General features: G+C 39.8%; 1 protein-coding gene across 2 annotated transcripts in view; it reads right to left on the reverse strand.

Moving 5' to 3' along the window:
* Positions 1-17,181, reverse strand: part of rhpn1 (rhophilin, Rho GTPase binding protein 1) — a 91,953-nt gene that overhangs the window by 16,977 nt on the left and 57,795 nt on the right. For both annotated transcript variants that reach the window (XM_072570018.1, XM_072570016.1), the window contains exons 7-11: positions 12,477-12,643; positions 10,910-11,097; positions 9,340-9,496; positions 5,449-5,568; positions 262-456 (exon numbers count right to left, since the gene is read on the reverse strand). In XM_072570018.1, the coding sequence (XP_072426119.1) occupies positions 262-456; positions 5,449-5,568; positions 9,340-9,496; positions 10,910-11,097; positions 12,477-12,643 (827 nt within the window). The remainder of the gene's footprint in view (positions 1-261; positions 457-5,448; positions 5,569-9,339; positions 9,497-10,909; positions 11,098-12,476; positions 12,644-17,181) is intronic.

Here is a 17,181-nt window from a genome sequence, read left to right on the forward strand (position 1 = left end):
AACCCCAACCCACAAGCCTCATTCCTGGTAAAGGGCTTATGCCCAAAATGTCGATTCTCCTGCTCATCGGATGCTGCCTACCTGGCTGTGCTTTTCCAGCACCATACTCTCGATCCCATTCAGAAGTCCAACTGCTTTTGAAACTTATTATGTTAGGCTTTGAAGCAGTCTGATTCAGAGATCATTGCCTTCATTTTCTGAACATGGTAGGACAATGAATATTGGCAGCTCATCATTAAAAAAATACTGTTATTAACTTACGATGAATTTCTGGAGCTTCAATAGTATCAAAAAAGTCATCCTCACGATCGATTTCAGAGTACTTTTTCAGTGATCGTTTATGGACAATAGATAGCACCTCTTGCAGGATATCCATCTTCCTGAGAATCCTACAAAGGCTGTGAATCCTCATTGCTTCTTCATGTTTAATTATTGCTTTCTTCAAATGAGCCTTCCCTATCAACATTAAAAGAGGAGGTAGGATTAAACAGGTAGAAGAATACTTATTTTTGTAATTACGTAAACCAAGCGGCATACCTAAATAAAATTAGAAGCCATTGAAGGCAGTCCAGTCCAGCCCAGTCAAGGTTCACTAGGTTGATTCCAGGAATGGAGAGATTTCCTGAGGAGGAGTGGTTGAGTAGGTTGGGCTTGTACTCACTGGTATTTAGAAAAATGAGATGAAACCTTATCAAAACATCTGAATTTTTAAGAGGGCTTGACAGGGTAGTTGTGGAGACGCTGTTTCCCTTTATGTGAGAGTGTAAGATCACAGGACATCATCTCAGAGAAAGAAATTGTCCATTTAAGACATAAACGAAGAAGAATTCTTCTGTTAAGAGTGTAGTGAATTTGTGGAATTCTTTTATACAGACAATAGTCTCAGTAAATATATAGACATATTTCTAATTATTAAGGAAATACCTATAAATCTAGTAAGTCAGATGGATCAGTTTTTGTCCAATGTGTAGAGGAGGGTTTCCTGACACAGTATGTCGAAGGGCCAATGAGAGCGACTGGATCTGGTGCTTGGTAATGAACCAGGCCAGGTGTCTGATTTAGGTGAAGATGAGCACTTTGGAGAGAGTGACCATAATTCAGTTACGTTTAGTTTTGCGATGGAAAGGGATAGGTACATGCCACAGGTCAAGAGTCATCGATGGGGCAAGAGCAATTATAGTGCGATTAGGCAAGAAATAGGATGCATTGAATGGGATAGCAAGATGCAGGGGATGCAGACAATGGAAAGGATCTGGTTTAAGGAACAGATATTGTGCGTCCTTGATAGGTATGTTCCTGTCAGGCATGGAGGAAATGATAAGGTAAGGGAACCGAGGTTTACTACAGAATTGCATCTCTTGTTAAGCGGAAGAAGGAGGCTTATGTGTTGATGAGACAAGATGGTTCAGATGAGGCGATGGAGAATTACAGATCAGCTAGGAAGGATTTAAAGAGAGAGTTAAGAAGAGCAAAGAGAGGACATGAGCAGTCTTTAGCAAATAGAGTAAAGGAGAACCCCAAAGCTTTCTATCGGTATGTGAGTAATAAAAGGATGCCTAGGGTAAGAATAGGGCCAGTCAAAGACAGAAGTGGGAATTTGAGTGGGGACCCTGTGTAGATTGGAGAGGTGCTAAGTGAAAATTTCTCATTGGTTTTCACTCAGGAAAAGGAGAATATTGTAGAGGAGAAGAATGAGATACGAGATATTAAGACTAGAATGGATTGAGGTTAGTTACAAAGCGGTGTTATCAATTCTAGAAGGAGTGAAAGTAGACAAGTCCCCTAGGCCGGATGGGATTTATCCGAGAACTCTCTGGGAAGCTAGGGAGGAGATAGCAGAGCCTTTGGCATTGATATTTGAGTCGTCATTGTCTACAGGTTTACCAGAGGATTGGAGGATTGCAAATGTTGTGCTCTTGTTCAAGAAGGGCTGAAGAGATGATCCAGGTAATTATAGACCAGTGAGCCTTACTTCTGTTGTAGGAAAGGTTTTGGAAAGGATTATAAGAGATAGGATTTATAATGATCTATGCAGTGTTTTGTGCAGTCCTTGCATGCTAAGCAAAACCAATGTAGTGTACAAAATCCCATGCAAGGACTGCACAAAACACTACATAGGACAAACAGGAAGACAGCTAACGATCCGTATCCATGAACACCAACTAGCCACAAAACAACACGACCAGCTATCCTTAGTAGCCATACACATGGATGACTAGCAACATGAATTCGACTGGGACAACACTACCATTATAAGCCAAACAGAGAACAGCCAGGGAATTCCTAGAGGCATGGCACTCATCCACAGATTCTATCAACAAACACATCGACCTGGACCCAATATACCGGCCACTACAGCGGACAGCTGGAACTGACAACTGGAAGCGGCAGAGACAGGCCACTATAAATGCCGGAGGAAACAGCACAGAAGCGCTTCACAGGAGGTTCCTAAGCACTGAGGATGTCACCTGGACAGGGGACGAAACGTTTGCAAGACAAATTCCCAGCTCGGTGAACAGAACCACAACATCTCTTCACTAACTTTAAAACTGACGGTCCTCCAGAAACCCTACCCCTACCCACTTACCTGCCACCTCTAACCTATGACTTACTGGCTGCCGTAACCCATCAGCAACTTAGCTTCTCTTAGTAGCTTGTCAAAGTGGCTTTGATATCTTTAAACATTTTACAGCTTTGAATACAGTAAGTATTGCTTAAAAGAGGTCATGATTCTGAGAAGATTCACTCTAAAGCTACCTGCATAGTTTGCTGCACCATGTCTCTTGGGATGGATCCTGCATGAGAAGTCAAGCCCAAAGTAATCGTACAAAGATAAATTTTGTCTGATCTGGGCTGGAAATAGGAATTCTGTTGGACTGAAGGGTCTGTTTCCGAGTTGTACATCTCTATGACTCTATGAACCAGATTGAAAGATTTGAGCATTTGTTTTTATTTTGACAGTACTGTAATTCTGTTTCAACACACTAGGTGGCACTGAATACTGATAATTCTGGAAATACTAGATGACAATGAAGATTGTAAACTGCAAATTTATACCATTTTTGACAGCATTCTCTTGAATAATATGAGGTTAGCAGAACTTCCTGTCAAAACCATTCTAATATTAAGTGAAAAAATGATCTTTCTTCCTCCCACCCAAGACAACATCAAAACTATTTGGTTGTACTGCTGCAAGACAAACATGAAATAATCTTATTTATTTTACATAGGTAAATTAATAAATTACACAAAACTATTAATCACCCTTGAAATACAAAAAAAACTGTTTTTGAACTGCCAAAGTAAATCAAACTAAATGGATAGTTTTGATTTTCCTCCTCCTTCTTCTTCCTCCCTCTCTCCCCAGTCCAATTGCTTCCCTCAATTCTTTTGCTGAAGAAATTAATATGCAGTAATGGCTCCACAGCTTGAAGTAAACAACAATATCCATTCTTCATTGTGTGACTGGAAAGTAAGTGAGTGGGATATTTCATTAAAAAAATGCATTCAGCCAAGCTCAGGAATGCACCAATTAAGTAAAGTGATCATTATTAATTACAAGCACAATTCAAGGTCTACTTTCACTCCCTAGTCCAGGTAATTTAGTACTATCTTCATGTACTCAACCAGTGAACAAATTAATGCAGACCACAGATCGAGATTAAATGTTTCCAAACCTCTAAACTTAGATGAAAGGACACAGAAGCAAAGTAGGTCATTCGGCTCATTGAGTCTACTCTGCCAGTCAACAAGATCATGCAAGAGTTGCTCAACTCCATTTTCCAGCTTTATTCCCACACAGATTCCCTTATTGTTTGAAACTCTCAATCTATCTTAACCTTGAATAGATTAACAACCCTGCCTTGACAGCCTTCAGTAAAGAATTCCACAGATTCACTCCCCACAGAGAAGAATTTCCTCTTCATCTGTCTTAAAATTGGCCAACCGTCAGTCTGAGATTATGCCGTCTGATCCTAGATCTTCCCAAGGGAAATGACCTCTTTGCATCTACCCTGCCAAATGGCATGATTCAATAAGGAATCACTAATACTTCTAAACTCCAATGAGACTAAGCCCACCCTATTCAACCTCTTCACATTAGACAATTCCTCCTTACTGGAATCAATCTTGCGAACTTGCTCTGGACTGCCTCCATTGTCAGTAAATGTTTCCTTAGGTAAGGGGCTCAAAACTGCTCACATTATTCTAGTTGTGGCCCTTGTACAATTTTACCAAGGCCACCCTATTTTTATACTCCAGTTCCTTTTAAATAAAGGCCAAAATTCATATCTTTTCCCTATTACTTGCTGAACTTGGATGTTAGCTTTTTGTGACGAGGACCTCCAAATCCCTCAGTGCTGCAGTTTTGTTTGCAGTCGTCTGCATTTAACAACATTCTACTATTCTTCCTGCCAAAGTGCATAATATCAAAATTTCCCACCTGCCAGATTTCTGCCCATTCATGTAGCCTGTTTGAATCTCTGCACAGATATTTTATGTCATCCCCAACACTTGTCTTCCTATCTATTTTTGTGTCATCCTCAAACTTGCATCCCCACATAAAAGTTGCATTCACAAACTTGGCAATACTACATTCACTTCTGGCATTCAAGCCATTGAAACATATTGCAAATTGTTGTTGTCCCAGCACTGATCTTTGCAGCTCTCCATTAGTTAGAGACTTCAATACTTAAAATGCTGCCTTGATCTATTAGTTAGCCAAAACTCTATTTACATCCCCAAACATCATGGAATCTAATTTCATTAAGTAGCTTTGCATATGGTACCTTATCAAACATCTTTTGAAAAAATTGCAATATATTACATCTAAAGGTTCACCTTTATTTATATTGCATTTTAATTCCTCAAACAACTTTTAATGAATTGGTCAAGCATGATTTTCCCATTCATGAAGCCCTACTCAGTCTGCTTTTTTATGAATTTCTTTTTAATACTCCAGCATTCTCCCCAAGACAGATATTAAATTAATTTTAGTCCAAACAGATGCTGAACAAACAATAAAAAAAAATCCACAAGAACAACAATTTCTGGATCCAGCCCTACTTTTGCAAGCAACACGCTTGAACATTCTCATATAAACAAGCTTCCCATCCATTATCTTGGAGAGTTCATTTTTTTAAAAAAATCTATTACACATGTAAGGTCATTAATAACCTACACTGACTTCTCAACACCTCTAATTTCAAAGGTGTATTTTTTATGAAATCAGTCTCTGCATCTCCCACGTGACTTCTTTCACCTTCAACAAGCAACATATAGATGAGGGAAGATTAAGTAATAATGAACTATTAGTGCATGTAAATAGGCCACTCACTAGCAAGGTTCTCATTTAAGTGTTGAAAGCTTAAGCAGTTTCTCAACAGGATTAACTTATTTGAAAAAATATAGTGAAATATTTTGTCTTATAAAATTGTTGCCAATGCACACCTAATTTGCGTCGCTCTTCTTTATCTTTCAGTACTGTGATTAATGACGGACCCTCAGGCATTGTCACATGAAGCTGTTGAAGAGCCTTGACTTGTTCACTTTCCTCCTCATCAGGACCCACTGAAAAAAAACGCAAGAATATTTCTTTCAAAATGTCCTTTTCTCACTCAAATTCTCCCTACAACATGCAACTTTCAGAGATTTCATTCGTCACAAAACATTCATGCATGTTTGACTTATTAACTGCCCACTTAAGCTGAGTGGCATGCATCTCAGCATTGTTTAAGAGTTAGTAAAGTTTTCAGCATCACATCCACCTAACACCAAGGTTACTTTTCTTCACCTCTGCAACATTACCTGCATGTAAATGTGAATGTCATTTTTTCACTGCCATGGTACATAGCTCTAGGTCAATAAAGCAAGTGTCTATAAATATTTATGGCCCATGACGTACTTTGGTTCTCAGGACAGAATAGGAAACTTGGGTCATGGGCAGCATGGTGGCTCAGTGGTTGGCACTGTTGCCTCGCAGCCACCACGGACCTGGGTTTGATTCCAGCCTTGGGTAACTGTATGTGTGAAGTTTGCAGATTCTCCCCAGGTCAGCACGAGTTTCACCAGGTGCTCCAGTTTCCTCCCACAGACCAAAGATGTGCAGGTTAGGTGGACTAGCCATAGTAAATTGCCCCATAGTATCTAACGATGTGCAGGCTAGTTGGATTAGCCATGGTAAATGCAGGGCTGTGGGGATAGGGTAGGGGGCTAGGGCTGGTTAGGATGCTCTTCAGAGAAATCAGAGCTAACATTTCAGCTCAAGTGTCCCTTCCTCAAAGGACTGATTCTGAGTTCTCTTCACTGAGGCTGCCAGACCTGCTGAGCTTTTCCAACAACTTCTGATTTTGAAAACAAATAAAAGATTTGCTTCACATTAATATCAGGTCAGAAGTCTGACAATATTTACATGTTGCATTGGGTTTTACAGACCCAAACCCATGGAAATAGGACAAGTTTTTCACCATTAATGTGGGTAGCTCTAGTTGGGAAACTGCACTTGCATCAGTGCACCTGCCTCAGGACAAGGTTCCAAACTGGCAAAATTTTCATTGGGGTGCTTTGTGCATAGGTAAGGGATGAAGCCAGTCCTGCATCCCTGTACATAGATCAGAGACAGTTGTCAAGTACTTAAGGCAGGCTCTTCAAATGACTTGTCACAGATCTGAGACTTTGTCCCAGTTTTGTCAAATATTAGGTTCTCAAGCCTTCACATCCTCTCATCTATTTTCAATTGCCCCATCATGCCCCCACCTACCCACAAAGGCTCAAAGTCTTCAAAGCCAATTCATATCACCTTTCATACTCATTCACCCAGTATAAACTCTATTCAGAACAAATTAACCCTATAGCAATAATAGCATAAGTAGAAATGCTTAAAAATAAAATCATTTTTTAAGAAGTTGCAGTAACAAGTGCCAGTCAATCAGACCTTTAAAGTATCAATAACAGAAACTATGATGCTTGGCATTTCGTGTGAATAAAGAGTCTGTAACAAATTAGATTACAGCAAGGAAATGCTTGTAAAGCTATGAAATAATGCTTTCCTCTGAGTGCATCTATTTCAATTCCTTGATTGATAGTTTAATAAGCTTTTAATTTAGTGATCTATTTGTCACTGGTTGAATGTTTATCCATACCAAGTAAAGAAGTACCAAGTGCTTATAGTTTCTGTTATTGCTATTTTAAAGGTCTGGTTGATTGGAAGATTCTTGCAGCAGTAATTTTTTTTAACATTTCGAATAGCTGCTTTTCACATATGCCTATACATGGTGGTGGTGGGGGGGGGTGGGGGGGGGGGGGGGGGGGGGAGGTTTACTCTTTCTGTAAAGAGTAAACATATTGGATGAATGGGTCTGGAACTGCTATGAGTTGGCACAAAAGCTAGGAGGGACCATTGGGGATGGGTGGAGGACAGGAGCTGGCATGGTCAAAGTCTCTTGAAGTCATCTTTTAAGATGTCCCTGTATCCAGACCATGGTTCACAACTTCCCTGAGTGATGATGAGCCACAAATCCCTAGGAAGCTGGCCCGATTCCACAGAACTTAACGGGAACTAAGAGATACACATCCACATAACATCGCTAATCAGTTGGGAATGCAAGGTGTGGACTCACTCCTCCTGAATCAGTTAAATCAAGCCCATTCTTGTAATAATACAAGCTCATGGGATTGACATATTTCAACACCAATTCAGTTGAGACAGAGTGTCGGGCTATTTGAAAGCTGCAGAAAAGACAGACAAAAACTGGCATTCATTGATGGTATCTTCTTTTGAAACACAGATGAACTATAAGACATGTTTCATTCATACGATGTGTAAAATAAACTGGTCTTTCATTCTCCAAGGGGTAGTTTATAAGTCACTAATTCAAAAAGCTTGGATTATTCACTTGAAGTATGGTCATGACTTGTACATATGCACTTTATCAGGTAAGATGAGTAGTTGATACAGATAAAAATTCTCAAAGTAAATGCAACCTTTTAATGATGGGCAATAAATGGTACCATAGCCAGTGTAAGCCATATACACAAAAAAAAAGCCACAGGTGAATGTAAACTTACCAAACTGGTTTAAATGCATGTTACTTGTTGAAGAGGCATTTAACACAATGATTTGAACAAAGAATTATACACCCAATTAAAAAAATTGTAACTTAAAGTATATTTTTATGGATTAATATAATCTTGTCAATGGAACAGCCTCCCCTTTTTGAGAAGAAAGGTGATTGCAAGCTTAAGTCAGGATAGCTTGGTCTCACACTGGATCACACAATTAGCAGGAGGTAACTGCTTACTGGGCGATTGAAGGCATGGCTTCTTGTAATACTGTGTTGTACAGTTCAAACCCCATCAATAAATTAGCATTTAATTTGGCCTTTAAACGTCCTGTCATTATTTCTTGTAACAGTCATGGCTGACAGCCGAGTTGGTATAGCGTAGGTTATTACAATAGTGACTAAATACATTGCCTCTTCTCATTCATGTTTCAGATACCTTCTAACTTGCATTACAGTGTAGATGACCCCTGTGACCTTAGTATATTCCACAGTTGCTCTAGCTACACCATGTAGGTGTGTAACTTGGATAAAAATTTTAAAAGAATCCTAATATTACTTTAAGTAGACTTCCTTCCAAGTTTACCAATACTTTAGACACTTAGCACAGCCAAGTGCACTTACTGCATATAGAATGACTCTTATAATTCATATCTTTGCATGTATTTATGAGTAGGAGTAGGCCATTTGGCCCCCCCAACCTGTTCTGCTACTTTATTGAGTTCACGGTTGATCTGATTGTGACTTAACTCCAGATTACTGCCAGCCCATGATAACCCATGACACCCTTTAAGGGTCAAGAATGCTCCAACCCCTGGCATTCTCATCCCCAGAAAGTGTTGGAAGTGAATTCACCGAATACTTTTAAGGCAAAGAATCAATTCTCAAAAAAATATGGTCCTCATCTTAAAAGCAAAGCCCCTTATTTTTAAATAGTTTTAGGTTACAAACACAATTTCTCTTTCTCAAAACATACGGACTCTGCCTGATCACTTAATTATTTTCTGAGTATTTTGCTGTAACTTCCTTATTACTTGATTCTAGCAATTTCCCTAAGACAGATGCAAGGCTAAATGGCCTACAGTTTTCGGTTTCCTTCTTTCAGAAATAGTACATTTTCCAAACCTTCAAGAACCTAGGGAATTTTGCAAGATTATAAACAATGTCACTACTATCTATACAGCCACTTCTTATATGAACAATTATAAATTCATATTGTAAGCTTTATAGTTACATATCAAATTATAAAACAAACTATATTGGATTTTGTCACAACACTTACTTATATGGTCACATAGTGCGATTGCTGCATAATAGTGAGAAATGGCCTTGAAATACTCAGATTTCACCTGAACCATAGTTGTCCAAGAGAATGGAACATAATTTTTCACTGGGGGTTGTGTCATTGTCTGATAGACCAAGGAGTACACATCTGCCACCTAAATAACAGTAAAATAATGATTCAGGACAGCAAAATCAAGTCTATATTACTGAAATGACAATGTGTTGCTATGTAGTAATACAGCTCCCTGTCTGTGGAGCTCTCAAAAATATCTTAATATACTGGAAATTAGACACAAAATAAAAGCTAAGCATAGGGATTAGCATCCCTACCTGATCTCAATTGTCCTCAAGTTTCTTCTGGTAATGTCACAGAGTAATATTACCACATTAATTCAGTATAGTTCAGCACTAGGATGTTGTTAAGTGTTTACAAGGATGCTGCTTGGGCTTAACAGTCTGAGTTACAGGGAGAGGTTGGACAACTAGAACTTTTTACAGCTTAAGAGACTTGGGGGAGGGGGGGCGGGGGGGTGTGGGGAAGAGATCATGAGAGGCATTGATAAGGTGAATGCACTCAGGTCTTTTTCTGCAGAGTTGGGGAATTGAGGACTAGAGGACATCAGTTTAAGGTTAGAGGGGAAAAAATAAAAGGGACCTGGAGGGGCAACTTTTTTGACACAGAGTTGTGCGGAGATGGATTGAACTGGCAGTATAAGTGGTTGAGGTGGGTACATTAACATTTAAGAGGCATTTGGACAATTACAAGGATATGATATGTTTAGAAGGATAAGGGCCAAGTGCAGGGAAGTGGGGTTCGTGTGGTCAGCATGGACCAGTTTGGGCCAAAGGGCCTGTCTCCATGCTATAGGATTCTATGTCTCTATAACCCTACTAACAGCTTCAGAAACTTCATGCTAAAGGGTTGAACAGTGCATAAAAATAGCAAAATAAGCCACATCTGAGGTTTCTGCTCCTCATTATCAAGCTGCTGGAAAACACATCTAAGAGCAAAATCAGATTTGAAAGGAATTAAGATTGCATTCAAATTTTCAAGACTTCCAAAGGGTCGTAATGGCAGTGGTGGTAGTGGCTGCCAATCATGTGGCACGCACATTGTGAGCTGGGAGCACTACCAAAATAAAATTAGTGCAATAAGTTAGTGATCTATTTATAAGTTAGTCATATCACTCACTGAATACATTTTTAAAAAAAGTCCAATCTCACTGCCACCATTTGAAGGCTCATCCTTGGATCAGAAGAAATGAGGCATATGCAAAACACAACTTAAATCATTTAAGATGTTTGAAAAGGTACAGGACAGTTTCCAATTGACCTGCTTAAAAAGTAATACAGTCAGATGTTTTACTGCATAGGAAATTACCCTTCAGTCTCCACAATAGTCATCAAGCATCTATTTTAACCACATTTATTCTTAAGTCACTTTTAATAGGTTATTATTGATTCTTTTGTAACTCATTCATGGTTATGGAAAATGTTAGTGCCAATATAAGCGCCGGCAGCATGGGAGAAGGAACACATCTCCGCAAACATTATTTTTCATTTCTTACCCTTGCTGCTTCCTGTGCACACTGTAGCTGCGTTAAGAACTCATCCTTAACTCCCGTCACTATCACCTTTTCAAAGACGCATTCCTGTACTTGTGCAATCATCAGACGAACCAACATGTTGAGGGATGGAGTGCTCATATCGAGGCTTGGTGCATTGAAGAAATTTTCTTTCAAGTAGTTCAATGCACCTGAAGTTGAATATGATATATAGGCATATACAGAACACAACATAAGCAGTGTTTAGAATATGATTGGTGATACATGGAGAAAAAAAGCCTTCAACAAACTACATTAACATTCAATCACACCTCTATGTTTCAAATCCAATTCAGCACTTTGGAAGTGAATCAGTTTTAGGTTTGTAAGTACATAAGGTGCTACGTGCAAAGGATGAAATTAATTTACCAATTAACCTATATTATTGCTGATGTGGAGGTGCCGGTGTTGGACTGGGGTGGACCAAGTTAAAAATCACACAACACCAGGTTATATTCCAAGAGGTTTATTTGAAAGTGCAAGCTTTCGGAGCGTTGCCCCTTTGTCAGGTATCTAGTGGGGCAGGATTATAAGACACAGAATTTAAAGTAAAAGATCAAAGTGTCATACAACTGATGCAATGCATTGAACAAACCTAGATTGCTGTTAAGTCTTTAATCATTTAGAATGAGTATGCAGGCTTCGTTCGATTAATACGTAAATCCCAGAACTTCTTTCAAGTGACTTGAAAGTCAGGCCGGATTGAAAGTGTCTCAGTTCCAGCAGTGTCAGGCTGTGACAAGACAGGAGGATGGTAGCTCCAGCAGCACTGGGTCAGGTTGGGTTTCTGGCAACAGTAGAATAGGCTTGTGTCCAGGTGGGTTAGGTCAGGCTGTGGGGAGAATTTGGGAGCTTGCGTGTCTCCAAGTTGGGATGTGTTTGGGTCCTGATCGGGTGGGGGAGTACAGAGGTGAAATTGGGGAGTCAGTGGTAAACCAAGAGCCAGTTTAGCAGTTACTCAAGAGTTGGACTAGATTTTTAACTTTTTTTTTCTGAATGACTATATAAACTTAATCCCTTTATCCGATCTTCATAGACATTCTCGTAGCAATTGAACACAGGGGCATTGTTTTTGGGAAAATTTCCACAGAATCACCTATGTCAAGAATTCCGCAGGGTATTAACTAGCAATTCCAGTCTGCACTACTCCAATGATTTCCAATAATATCAGCATATCTTGGCCAATGCCATAACAGAAAGTTCTATCAGAGTAAATGCAAAATATAAAGCAAAACATGTGGATCTAACAAATTTCAGGGACTAAAAACAAACTATTCTTTAAGATGCCAAGTGCCAATCTCAAACAAAATAATGTGTATTTTAGAATGGAGAAAAAGGATTCTGAAACTAAAACACAGATTTTTAAGTACTGTGTCATTCTGTTGTGGCATATGTATGTCTTAGTGGAAATCATAACACGTTGATCAGCATAAAACATCATTTCACAAAGATAGGCTTATACTTTCATTTCAGTTGCTTATATAGTTATTCAAACATAAATAATTATTCCACCTAACCAATGAAAACTCACCTGCTGCCTTTTGGAAGGCATCTATGGCATAATTAATGCCCTCCTCAGTGGTCCGGTCCTGTCGTGCCCCAATCTGCGTATATAGTGCTCCAATGTTGAACAGAATGCTTCCCTTTTCAAAAGCTAGAGCCCGTTGATAAGAAGGAACACCAGTCAAAGAGTCATACCTGTCAAGAGGTAGGGAAGGAGAAAACAGATTAAAAACTGAATGAATAAATGAAGAGTTCTGAAGAAGGGCCACTGGATCTGAAACATTCCCTGTGCTTGTTTCCATGCATGCTGCCAGACCTGCTAAGCTTTTCCAACTATTTCTAATCTTGCTTCTGATTTTCAGCATCCATAGTTATTTGGGATTTTTTTTAAAAATGAAATCATTTGATTGGTAGAAAGCATTTAACTGTAAACCTGCAGTAATGCTAAAAAGCAGAGTTTCTGTTTGGTTCTGCCTTCAGTATTTTCTGGGTTATGTTAATTCCACTAAAAGCAGATGAATGTGTTACATTTATGACTATGTCTGTACTAGCTAATATCTAACATGGGACTTAACAACATCATCCCCGATGATCTAAGTTGATATTGTCACTTCAGCCCATTTGATCACCAACACCTCAGCAAGCTTTCACTTAGTATACAAGGGGCATGCTGATTATGAAGGACTATATATGTAAAATTGCATTGGGTAGCTATGTGTGCCATTACATCTTGGGAAATATATTAGTGTGCACGTTGCTAACACCTACCAAATATATGCAGACCAGGTAGGTCAAGACAACAATCAATTTTCAATATTGATTTGATGCTAATTGCACCATTTTGGCACTCCAGTCATTTCCCTGCTTTACACTCATACAGCTAAACACATACTAAAGAACACAAAGGACTCGAAACTGGCTCTATTTAAAGGAATTATCAACTACTTGAACACAAGGTTAAATGTCAATTGAGTTCTTTCTTACTATTGTGACATGTGGCAATGGCTGATATTAAGGTTTCTGTGCAAATAAATTCTCAGATATAAAAGACATGGTGAGTATCCATTATGAAAAGGACCAGGTTAAGAGAACATACTGCAGCTACGTAGAGCAGGATGAACTGTTAAAAGGAGGAGAAACAGGTAAAAACTCACTCAACCAAACATCTGGTTGGGGTATCTGGGGGAGTACTTACTTGACAAGGCTGAAAATACACCAGGATGGTATGTACCTGCTTCCAAAATCAACCAGTAAAATCCACTCACTGGGTCAGCATCAGCTACTCAGAGAAAAATCACCCTTCCATAAACAAAATGGAAGGAAATGGTGAACAGTTGTTTCTTTAATCACAAGGGAGTCACACTGGATTCAAACGTTAACTCTGTTTCTTTCTCCACAGATACTGTAAAACCTGCAGCATTTCTCCAGCATATTTTCCCTTTTCACTTCCAAACAGACACTGGTTTTCTCCCATGCTTGCTACGGACAAAAGGTTGGACGAAGAGGCCATGGACTCAAAATATTAATTCTGTTTCTTTCAGACCTGCTGAATTTTGCCTGCAATTTCTGTTTTTGATATAGTGTAATTAGAGGAATGAGGTAAATGGTGGCAATCAGAGAAAGTGCAAGCAGAAACACAAAAAGTGTGTAAGGGACAAGGCCTGGGAAATCAGTAGGCAGGCTCAGGAGTGGGGCAGAATATGTATGGAGCAAGACCTAAGGGCTGAGGCAGGGAAGTGGGGCTGTGATGTGTGGAGAGGGGAGCTACAGGGTATGGGGAAGGACCTGGTAGAATGGGTGGGGTGTAGAGGAAAGAGGGGATGCAAAGAAAGAGGAACTGAAAAGGTTTGAGATTGAGGGAAGCATCTGCAAAGGATGAAAAGAGTACAAATAGGGAGAGAAAACCAGGAAGGGAAAGACAGTTTAAATGTTTCAATATAGGAACACTTATCTAAATGGAAACAGATCAACTGTGTCAATGTATTCCCTGCAAATTAATTTGGAATCTTTAGATTAAAGCTTCATGAATTCAGGAGTTATTACACTGGGGAAGGAATGTACTGGATGTGAGATTGTTTCAGTTGCATAACTTTGTAGAGAATAGTTTTATTTCATGAAGGTTTGCAATTATCCCATTTCAAAGCATTTTATATACTATGAATTACTTTAGGTAGTGGCTATATATACATAGAGATATCTATGTAATGGTACTGCTGTGACCTCACCAGCCTGCAGAAAGCTGTTTAGGATGACAACTTTTTCTTGTCTAGAGGTGTGTCAGACACATTTTAAAAAAAAATAGTATTTGCTGTTTGACTCATATCTATTGTCTTGGGTCAATTTAAATACTGGGATGTCAAGGAGGTTAATGCTCTCCTTGTGTGATGATGAATGATGATAATTATTGAGATATTGGTGAATTGTTGTGGTTCTGTTCACCGAGCTGGGAATTTGTGTTGCAGACGTTTCGTCCCCTGTCTAGGTGACATCCTCAGTGCTTGGGAGCCTCCTGTGAAGCGCTTCTGTGTTGTTTCCTCCTGCATTGTTTCCTCCTGCATTTATAGTGGTTTGTCTCTGTCGCTTCCGGTTGTCAGTTCCAGCTGTCCGCTGCAGTGGCCGGTATACTGGGTCCAGGTCGATGTGTTTGTTGATTGAATCTGTGGATGAGTGCCATGCCTCTAGGAATTCCCTGGTTGTTTTCTGTTTGGCTTGTCCTATAATAGTATGAGAGACGCGAAGACAAGCCAGGAAATGGGAATCCTGTGCCAACCGCCTAAGCGCCACATACGAACAACTCCGGTTCCTGCACGAATGCCGAAAGAATCGAATCCTTCCACCATGTGTCAGATACAGACCAACAGTCAACAACCCACAAGCCAGGGACACAGCCAGACAGAACGGATTCAGGTAATGATTACAGATGCACACAACAGATTACACAAATACAGACAAGAAATTGCACGCCAAAAATTGTTAATTTCAAAAACCACCAATCAGAAATGGACCCGGACCACAGAACAGGCCATCACCATAGGACAGAACAGGACCACACACTGCAAAAAAAACGGCACTAAAAGAAAAAATGGCGAAACTAACACACAACAGAGAGGACACCACAACACATAGCTGGGATAGAAACCTCTCCCACAGACAGCTCACAGACACGGAAGGAACAATACTGGCCAAGGGACTCAACTATAACCACAGGGACGCCAAGACAGCAGACTTCCTAGCAGCACTAGAATGCACACTCAGAAACAATGGACTGACAGAAGAGACACAACAAACAGTGAGACAAAGTATCATACCCCTGATAACAAGGAAAAGACAAACACAACCTCAACACCAAGGAGAGGGAAGCACTAAAAACACTAAAAAATGATAAGAACATAATCATACTGCCAGCAGACAAAGGCAGGATGATGGTCATCCTGGACAAAGCAGAGTACATCCAGAAAGCGCAACAACGACTTGAAGATACCAACACCTACCAAAAGAGAGAGAGAGTTTGAGCCCACCCTACAGCTCACCAATAGGATAAACAACATACTGAGGAACCTGCAAAAAAACGGTTAGATAACCAGGTTTGACCTACAGAGAATGAAACCTGAAAGCAACACCACCCCCAGGTTGTATGGACTACCTAAAGTGCACAAACCAGACATCCCACTCAGACCCATTGTATCGCCACCAGGGCCACCATCACACAAACTTGCTAAAGAACTACAACAGAAACTGAAACACCTGATCAGCGGATCCAGACACTCTATACAGTCAACACAGGAATTCTTGGACATTATCAGAAATATACACATAGACAAGGAAGAAACTATGGTCTCATTCGACATAACTGCACTGTTCACCTCTATCGACAAAACCCTAGCCAGAGAAATAATAGCCAACCTGCTGGACATACAGAACAGACAACAAGATGGGGAACCTATCAACAAAGACGGCATACTCAAACTACTGGACCTGTGCCTCACAACACACTTCACATTCAACAACCAAATATATGAACAAATCAACGGCACACCCATGGACTCACCCATCTCTGGGCTCATAGCAGAAGCGGTAATGTAAAGATTAAAACAAACAGTCTTACCGCAAATTCAACCCAAACTCTGGGTGGATATGTGGGTGACACCTTTGTAATCATTAAAAGCACAGAAATAGAGAACACACACCGGATCATCAACGCCACACTCACAGGAATCAGATTCACTAGAGAAGAAGAAAAGGACAACCAACTCCCATTCCTAGATGTGATGGCGGAGGAAACATCACAAAAGAACTTCACAGGAGGCTCCCAAGCACTGAGGATATCACCTAGACAGGGGATGAAACGTCTGCAACACAAATTCCCAGCTTGGCGAACAGAATCACATCAACGAACACCCGAGCTACAAATCTTCTCACAAACTTTGAATATTGGTGAATTCTTCAAATTATAGAAGGTATTGTTACATCATTTAATGAAGGAGTTAGAAAGACTGAAAAAAGAATCCCATTAAACCAAAAATTAGTCACTAAAAATCCAAAAGTAGCCCTTGAGAAAATCAACGAACAGGTCTTGTTGCAAAGCTTTCAAACAGTTGAAAGCGGTAACATTTATTTCACAATTTGAAGGTGAAGAACGAACTAACAAAAAAAAAACAGCAATTGCTTTTGCATAAACTGGGCTGCCTGAATCTATGTAAGCCTAATTAATGTAGTTGCACCCTCCACACAAA

This window comes from Chiloscyllium punctatum, chromosome 5, assembly GCF_047496795.1.
Source record: "Chiloscyllium punctatum isolate Juve2018m chromosome 5, sChiPun1.3, whole genome shotgun sequence".
Taxonomy (NCBI): Eukaryota; Metazoa; Chordata; class Chondrichthyes; order Orectolobiformes; family Hemiscylliidae; genus Chiloscyllium; species Chiloscyllium punctatum.